A 9,948-nucleotide genomic window follows, 5' to 3' on the forward strand; every position below is an offset into this window, starting at 1 on the left:
GGTCTTTTGGGGTACCAGTCACTCTCTCTAATTCTTTATCCTCAACAGCAAGTAGGAGACTTGAATCTCTAAGCGATGAGATAGCAGTCCAGACTATGATGGCATTGTAGGTAAAGGAATTCATGATGTCTCTCCTGCTTCCCCCGTCTGTTATGAAAAAAATCATTGCTAAAACTAAAACTAGCCCAGCATTTTAAATACACTTTTGTTTCATTGGCTGAAGGTGCACCAGCCTTCTGTCTTTCCGATGTGTATACTGAATAAATGTGCACTAAGGCCATGTATGATGTAATTCGCGTTAACTACAAAATTAAAACCCTTTTGAAAACAAAGTATCCACAAGAGGCATAAACTAAAGCTTTTGTTTATTTTTTTCTTTTAGGCTGGCCAGAACATAAAAGGTCCTCTGTTCAGTTTACACTGCGCCTGGCGATGACTCAGAGGAAGGGCCCAGTCATGTATCGGATAAAGCAGGAAAAGTTCGAAACTGTGCAGAATGAATATAGTTTGGAAGATCATAAAGGTTACAAATGTAGCATCATGCTAGAACGCAAATCCGTTAGAAGGACTCTTCGATCAAGGCGGGAAGCCCTTATGAAGTGTGAAGATGTGGTCCAAGATTCCGAGACAGGAAGCACATCTTCAAAACAGGATAACCTCAGGGAAGAAAGTATTAGGGTTTCTTCACCATCCGCTGTCTCTGATTTGGTGGAGAAGAAAGGTATGAATCCTGATAGAAATTCAATTGCCCCAGCGAATGAGGGGCAAGAATTGACTAAAGGTGTTATCCTCGTCTGTAGTGAATGTGGGAAGACTTTCACGAGAAAGTCCGAGTTTGCAGAGCACCAGCAGAGACATTCTGGCGAGAGGCCGTATGAATGCACCTACTGCGGCAAAAACTTTTGCCAGGCCTCCACGTTGCGCCGCCATGAGAGAACACACACCGGCCAGAAGCCCCACCAGTGCACGGATTGTGACAAATCCTTTGCACGCTCCATTTCTCTACTGAAGCACAAGATGACACATGCAAAGGAGTCACAAACCAAACCACTTTCTGGCACGCAGACTGACCCAAAGACAGAAAAGCAGAAGGTTGCAGCATCTTCTTCTGACGTTGAGCAACACATAGACCAGCCTTTCTCATGTCCTGACTGTGAGAAAGTTTTCAAATCCTCTTCAGCCTTGGAAAAACATGAGCAGAGCCACATTGCAAAGGTCTTCCCTTGCAATGAGTGTGGAAAGATTTTTAACAGGCGATCTAACTATAATATACATTATATGGGGCATGTGGGCAGTAAGCCTTACCACTGCACAGAATGTGACCGATGCTTTGCCAGAGAAAGTTTGTTGCAGATTCATCAGAATGTACACACTGGAAGCCGCCCTTATTCCTGTCCACAGTGTAAGAAAAGCTTCACTACCCCAGCCTTGCTTCGTCAGCACCAAAAGAGGCACATACGAATGAAGCCTGCTCACAACAGCCAGCCTCCTGGTGAGCCACCTTTCAACTGCAAAGACTGCGGCAAGAGCTTTTCCTATTACTCCCGTCTGCAGAGGCACCAGAAAATTCATGAGCTAACCTCTATGATCTGTGGTGAGTGTGGGAAGAGCTTTGTGAGGAAATCTGACTTTACTGTGCACCAGCGGATCCACACTGGTGAGCGGCCTTACAAGTGTTCTTTCTGTGATAAAGGTTTCTACCAGGCCTCCATGGTGCGCCGCCACGAACGCATCCACACAGGGGAAAAGCCCTACCAGTGCCCAGATTGTGATAAGACCTTTGCACGTTCCTTTTCACTGATAAGTCACAAGAAAACTCATATAACTGGGCGAAAGTACAGACGTCATTCCCTTGATGTGACCTACTCCATCTTGCCAGGTGAACCAGAAAAAGTTGTCACAGAAGTAGCACCCAGTGTCACAGAAGCAGTGACTGAAGAGCAGCCCTTCTATTCTGATAGCACCGCAACTAATAGTTCCTTATTGGTACCAATACATCTCCAGCAGAGCGACATTGACTTAGTGATCCCATGCAACAAGTGTGGTGAGACGTTCCACTCAAAATCAGACTATGACCTACACTATCGTACCCATGGAGCAATCAGACCCTTCCGCTGTGGTGCTTGTGACCAGCGCTTCTCCCGCCATTCACTGTTGCTAATTCACCACAACACCCACACTGGGAACCGGCCTTACACATGTCCCTTTTGTGAAGACACATTCTCAGACCCTTCTACGCTTCGCCAGCACCAGAAGAGGCACTTTGGGTTGAAGCGTTCAGACAGGGTGAGCATTATCTACGATAATCACTCTTTGGGTACCTCCAGTTGCAGTGCAGCCACCAGCGATGCCTACACAGATTCTAATTCTCCTCTTTCTATGTTCGCCTCCAACAGGCCTACGTCCAAAGGCAATACCAAAAATAACGGCTCAGAATCAATGGTGCATCCTTCTCCATGTTCTTCCAAAAGCACTTCACCGATTAGTAATGAAAATTATGACTGTGTAGATTCTAAAGCCCACCTAGAACAGACCATTGGTGAAAATGATAACTCCACATACATTGAGGTCTCTCCTTTAGACCTCACATCCAATAACCCAAAGCCCACTGCTGAGGCAGAGTTTATTTGTGAGGATTCTTTGGTCCATCCTGCTGTACTCACGTCCAACATCTCAACACCTAATGTTGATGCAAATGATATATATGAAGACTCTAAGGTTCACCCTTCTCGGCTGACCTCCAGCAGCACAGTGACCACCACCAACACACAGGATACCTGCACAGATTCCAATTCCCACACATCTGTGAAGGATTCCAAATGCTTAGACCATGCTCATGTCTCTCCTTTTTCCGTTGCAAAATCCGAGAACTCACCATCTAGGCGCAAATCCAATAGAAGAGCACTCATCAGAGACTCAACATTTGCCTACACAAAGTCTGAATATCAACCCTCTGTGTGCCCCTCTGACAGCAAGATACCCATCAGTGATGCAGTTTTTGTCCCAATAAAATCAGAGTGGCTGCCTTCTTCGTGTACCTCAAAGAGCAAAACACTCACCAGCGGTCAGGCTTGGGACCATATTAAATCAGAGGATCAGGCTTCTCCTGCCATATCGTTTAGCAACACACTTGTGAGTCACTCATCTTGCAGTTCCAAAATATCTGAAAGCAAATCCTCAGTATTGACCTCAAATGGCACACTAGACAGCCAGCACCCTGCGTGTACTAAAAAGCGAAAACCTCCTATCAGAGATCCGAATTTTGTCACCATAAAATCGGAGAATGATCCCTCTATTGACGCATCTGGAATTAAATCTTTTATGAGTGATCTCCCTGTTTTACACATAAAACCAGAGGACGAGCCCATTTTGTGCATCTCCAGCAATAAAACACCCATCGACAGTCCAACATTTGCCTGCGCTCTGTGCAGCAAGGTATTTTCTCTATCTTCTCACTTGGTGAGGCACCTAAGGAGTCATGAGAAAGGGTCCTTGGTGTGCGGCGAATGTGGGAAGACCTTCGTAAGGAAGTCAGATTTCACAGTTCACCAGCGAGTACACACTGGTGAGAGGCCCTATCAGTGCTCTTTCTGTGACAAGAGTTTCTGTCAGGCCTCCATGGTGCGCCGTCATGAGCGTATCCACACCGGCGAGAAGCCGTATTCATGCCCTGATTGCAAAAGGACCTTTTCACGCTCAACCTCGCTGATGGCCCACAGTAAGGTGCATGTAAGTAGTAACTTTGTAAATATAATTTCTCAGTCATGGCCCTCACAGACTCAGTCGAGCTGAAAAACCACAACAGGATGCAAAGCAATTGCTAGCCATTACTTCTATGTACAAAACAAATGAATCACTCGCAGTGAACATGCATACGTACTTGACGAACCACCACAAGTATCAAAACTCTGAAATGCATTGTACCATTAAATGTAATGACCAAACTTGTGTATTGTCTTTTAGTGACCTTGACTTGTAATATTTTGTATTTTGGGAGGGGTGATCTAAGTATTGGAAACATAATTTTAAAAAAATGCAACCTAATAATACCTTATATTGGGAGGTGAGGGCATAACGACTTAGCGGCTTTCCCAGTAGAAAACAGACAAGTATTGAATAAGCGTGAAGGAAGAATTATTTCTCCAGAGTTAAGGAAAGGATCATTAGGCATGGAGAATGAATTTCCCGCTCAGTGCCAGAGAGGACCTCTATGGAGATAGCCCAAGCACCTTTGCTTACTCCGTTCCTCCTTTCCATCTAGTATGCCGCACATATGCAGTTTTTCAGTCTCTGTCAGTCTTATCTAATTGGTGTTCCCTTGGTTACCATCCATTTCCTATCCTTGATATGATCTGATAAATGTTTGCTTTTGTGGATGTGTTTGTCGCCACTGTTAACTGGGGTTTGGCCCTGCAGGAAACATCTGAGTTTATGCAGTTACCATTAAGAGTTTTCTAAATGCAGTTTTCTATCTTCCATTTGGAAGTTCAGTCTTTTCTACTTATTTTTTACTTGACCCACAATGCAGCTGACTTTACAAAACAGGGCACAGAAAAATGAAAAAGATAAATAGGAGAGTAGGCATGACCTCTTATGTCTTCAGAACAGCATTAGCCACATCTCCTGCAGAGTTGAGAATGCACTGCATATATTGTGGTATGATTCTAAAATATTCAAGAACATAATGAAAGCTTGCAGAGAGGCACGTTGTACCTGGAATGTCCCAAAAATAGCTGTGTAAATTTGTAAACTTCCAACTAAACAGCTATACTGGCAGCATCTGCCAGCTGCCTCTATTTCACGTTTGTCATGTGCTTTGTTGGAGAAAGATTTCTAATCAACAAATGTATTCATTTCATCTCACAAGAGTCTTTTTTGTCTCCAGTCAATGTTTTACCACCACAATCCTTCAAAATCATCTGGAAATATGCTGCAATATCATGCTACCAACATGCACATAACAGCTCAATACCGAAAAACTGTGAACTTTGCCCAGGTTCTCCACCCAGTATTAGCACCTCAAGGCATTCATGATTAAGAATACGAGTGACTATTTTTAAGTCTGACCACTAACAGTGTAAAGCTCCATGGAGCACTTTGGGTTGTCTCCGGTCAAATGGCTAAAATGCTCTCAATCAAAGCCTATTACCAGAAGCCTGACAACTATGTGATACACAGAGGACAGAAAAAACGAAGGTGATGACTCGGACCGAGCCCGGTATTTGGCATGGAAGGCAACTTCGGTTGTGAAGGAATTTAAACACTCTGCTGAAGAACCAAGATAAGATCCATAGACACCTCATATTTGAAGGTCAACAGAAAGATCACCTTCCAGCAGCCCAAGAACCTCTGAGACTACCAAGAACTAACACAAAGGCAAGGAAGAAATAAAGCTACCAGAACTGATGCCCAAAGAAGAACAAAAACTGAGCAGGTCATCAACACCAGTAGTCATAAGAAAAGCAAAACCAAAACAACTGAGCAAGAAGTAAACCTGTTAGCACCTGACCCTTATGGTAGCAAGTCAAGCATTCCAAGGCTTACTCAGGGAAGTGGTGTAAAGTAGAAACTCAAACATGACCCTTCTTACAACCCAACTACAATTTGAATTGTTTTCTAGGACATGGCGGGAGAAGAGGAAAACGGGGGAGATGGGGCAACAACAGAAGAGTCCAATGGGAAGACGAGAGGACAGCCATGAACACCCGGAGTCAGACCAGAGGCCAACAACCGAGCACGAGTGGAACAAGGGATTAGTAGTGAACCTCACCGAGAACACCTGCAACGGTGATGAACACTCAGTCCTTAACAAAGGATCGGGATTTGTCCCCACAGTTTTCTTGGATAGATTCCAACTACGCTGCGAATTGAGTGAGTTCTTTCGTAAAATCCGTATCAAGACGTTCTTCATGGATAAGGACAAACCTGAGAACGATGACAACCACACAACACTGCATCTGAAGTCCAACTTTTTTCCCCCTTCATCTCTGATGCCCCCAGAAGTCATAGCTTTTGCAGAAAGTGTGACCAAGGAGGTGGAGCAACTTCAAGCAAAGAAAGGCGTCTTCAATAATCTGAGCAACAATGAAAGACTGGCCTTAAGATCTTTAAGTTCAAGATCTGCTATCGTAATCAAGCCTGCCGACAAAGGTGGTTCAATGGTCATTCAGAGTACGAATGCCTACAGAACAGCATGCATTAATCTCCTGGCTGATGATTTTTTTTTCAAGACCATCAACAGAGATGCCACAGCACGACTCAAGAAGACAATAAGAACACTGACCACAGATGCACTAGATAGCAACTGGATTTCAAAGAAACAACTGGACTTCCTTACTCCAGACGACCCGAGGGTACCCCTTTTTTACACAATACCTAAGATACACAAAGGTAAACTTCCTCCTCCCTGGAGGCCTATTGTGTCAGGCATCGGGTCCCTCCTTGAACCCCTGTCCAAGTATACCGATTGGTTTCTACGACCCCTGGTGACACAAATCAAATCATATGTACAAGACTCTAAACATCTACTCAACCTTTTGACAGACATAGCACATGACCCAGTAGAAAATACCATGGTGTGTCTGGATGTGGAAGCGCTATACACCAGCATTCCGCAAGAAGAAAGTATTCATGTAATAGAGGTGCTATTGAGACAGGAAGAATGGCAATGGGAAGCACCGGTCAATTGGGTCATTACCCTCATGCACCTAGCCCTGACGGAGAATTTTTTTAACTTTGAAGACCAGATGTATCTACAAGTCCATGGTACTTCTATGGGCAGCAAATTTGCGCCGAGCATAGCGTGTTTGTACGTGGGCCAATTTGAGGAACAACATTTCTGGCCCATGAACCCTTACTCTAATGACATCTATAAGTGGTTTAGATACATCAACGATATCTTGGTCATCTGGAAGTGGGACAAGTCCATTCTGAATAATTTTCTTGATTGGATGAACCAACTCAACCCACATCTACACTTCACCATGACCACAAACAGCGAATCGGTTCCTTCCTGGGTGTTAAGCTCATCGCCAAGGGTGGTACCCTGATCAGTTCACTCTACACAAAACCTAAAGACAGAAACAGCCTGCTACATTTTGATAGCGCCCATTTGCGTGCCTTAAGGGAGAACTTGCCAGTTTCTCCGGATCCGCAGAAATTGGACGGACCTAAAAGACTACAAAAAAGAAGCAGAGATACTAACCAATAAATTACAACAGAAGGCCTACCCAAAAAAGATCATTGAAAGAGCCAACAAATGATCACGTAACACCCCGGGGGAGTCCTTACTGGAATCGCACGAAAAACCAGTGAAGGACACATTGATATGTGTCACAACTTATAATTCCTCCGCAAACGACATTAATAAAATCATCAACAAAAAATGGTCGGTTCTAACATCTAATAAACTTACATTTGAAAAAACAATGTTTTCGTTTAGGAGAAATAAGAGTCTAAGAGACACACTTATACACACATAGACCAAAGACTACTAACCAACTCACTCTTTGGAACAACCCACCAGTTACAGGTCACTACCCATGTGGGTCATGCGTGGTGTGTCCTCTGACAGAACACACCAAACGAATCGATCTTGGTATGACATATCCGTGGGAACAATGTTCGCATGCTAACTGTAATAGCAACCGCGTGGTTTATGTTATCAAGTGCCCCTGCCAAGTTATGTATGTGGGCATGACCATCAGGAAAATAAAAATACGAATAAGCGAGCACTAAAGCACGATCAGGTGGGCAATTGCGGCAACCAAGCTTACCGCCCACTATCTCGAAAAAAAAGCACAGTGACAGACATTAAAGTGTCTATCATTGAAAAGGTGATTGGCACTGGTAACCTTTCCGATATATACTCTTAGAGCGAGAACAACGATGGGTCTACCGATTGAAGACCCACATAACTGGACTCCATGATTCCATCCCTTGGCACCAACTTAACAAAAGATGATTCCAGTACTGTATGAGTAGCATGCATATAACTAATTTAGTCCGCACTCATTGTATAGTTCTGACTGTGTTCTGGTAATAATATACAAATAGCATAATGCATAAATATCGTGATCAGCTTTGAGGATTAGCACATAGCCACCAAACTGTGCCGGAATCGAAACGTACAATTCTGAGGGCCTTTACCACCTCAAGTGGTCCACATCTACTACACGGTGTAGCATTATAGAGTCTGTACCTACCGAACATGACTTCACTGATGTTCAGTGATGCGCATCGCAATAAAGTTTTTTGAAAAAGTTGAATCCGAGCTTATATATACATATACGTGGTAGCGGTATAGATATTGTGTCCACAATATCACTGGAGTACAGTGATGCGCATCCCAATAAAGTTTGTTGAAAAAGTGGTATCCTGACTTACATAAATAATATAACTCTTACAAATTTGATCCATGGCGTTCAGCCGAGCTTTCTAGTGTGCCCACTCTTGATATTTGTTAACATGCAATATGGGTTCTGGATGATTGTGGATCTCACCATCTGGATGGGAACCATTGGTATTACTACATTTCCCAGGGTTTTTCCAAAGCGGTGACGCAATAGTCATGCGTCACACCCACCTTGCACGATCCTGACCGCACCCAGGAGGCGGCCCAGCGATCCGCTTCCGGGAGACGCATTTAAACTCCTTCCTCCACCGGCTCCGAGTAAATGCCCGGGGATCCGCACCGAATAGGTCGCTGAGTGGGGCATCTCGTTTACTGCAACGTAGTGTGTGACTGCAGGGCTACCCCTTGAAGTCGTGAGGTGCCCGGAGAGGAGTTCCTCTCCCACAGTGGGGTAAGGGATGCAGTGTGAATGAGTTGTAAGAATGGCTAATCACGGCGACTGATAGCAGCATTGTGCTGTTTGGGGTGAGTGACAGGTTTTGCAACACTATGGTTGTGCACGCACAAGTATGTGGACAACGACTATGCGATAATGATCGCCACAAACACAATATTTTGCCACCTATGAGAGTGTGGTAAAACTATAAACAGTGACTAAATCACATGCCGAGTTGGTATGATGTATGATGTGTTCTTCACTCTGTGTTAACAGCACAGGTGCACCAACAAGCACATCACACATGGGAAGTAGTGACATACATCCACTGAATGATACACTATGATCTTCTTTTTGTTTGTTTTTATTCACAGATGGAGTTAAAAGAGAAATTGAAAAGATAATTATCTTCATACAAATAATATGGAGCAGCTACCTGCCCTTAAATAAACAGCAGTATAGGGAATCTCCTTCTGCATTTTCCAGGGAGGGTATTCTGTTGCCCTGAAGAAAGTCCATTACCTAACGAGTTCCATATAGGACTGAAACATGTTGGCTTTAGGGTCATAGGACCATAAATACTCCCATTGACCCCCTTTTACATTTTAATAACCTTAGCAGATCCAAGAATAAAGGAATACTGGGATCTGTCTGCGGTTTTTAATCTTTATTTCCCCTTGGTCATTTTCTCACTAAGAGCTCCCTGAAATATGGTCGAGACCACCCTAACTTCTAGGCGTCAGGGTGACCCGATGATGAAGCAGGGCACCACTAGGGTGTGTGAGGGTAATTAAAACAAGAGGAATTGTTTCCTTCCCCACTCCCTAGTGGGTCTCTTCACAAAAGGACTTCCCTTCGGTACCTCATTTGGGTCTACTGTTGAAAATATGTGGTCCCCAACCACGCATTTAAGGCGTACCTTTCGTGATTTAGTGGAGTAGAAACGCAATAAAAGGTTAATAACAATCAATAAATCATCCATCTGTTACTTTATATTATCAAAGTACTTTATTCTCACACACTAAACACTACACAAGAACTCCCAGATCCTCAATAAATCTTAGGACCGAACATCCGGGACTAATGCAGTAGAGCCATTGCAAAGCTGATACTCACAAGCTCCCCCTTATTTCCCCTGGCTGCAGTTTGGTGATTGCTA

At 43.9% G+C, this 9,948-nt stretch overlaps 1 protein-coding gene across 1 annotated transcript in view; it reads left to right on the forward strand.

Annotated features, from left to right (window-relative positions):
- LOC146833863 (uncharacterized) overlaps positions 1-3,944 on the forward strand; it is a 71,164-nt gene extending 67,220 nt beyond the window's left edge. Inside the window, exon 2 of the mRNA XM_085601758.1 lies at positions 383-3,944. Within this exon, the coding sequence (XP_085457884.1) occupies positions 383-3,792 (3,410 nt within the window). The 3' untranslated portion in view covers positions 3,793-3,944. The remainder of the gene's footprint in view (positions 1-382) is intronic.
- The last annotated feature ends 6,004 nt before the right edge of the window (positions 3,945-9,948 follow it).

Source organism: Triturus cristatus, chromosome 4_2, assembly GCF_964204655.1.
Source record: "Triturus cristatus chromosome 4_2, aTriCri1.1, whole genome shotgun sequence".
Lineage (NCBI taxonomy): Eukaryota > Metazoa > Chordata > Amphibia > Caudata > Salamandridae > Triturus > Triturus cristatus.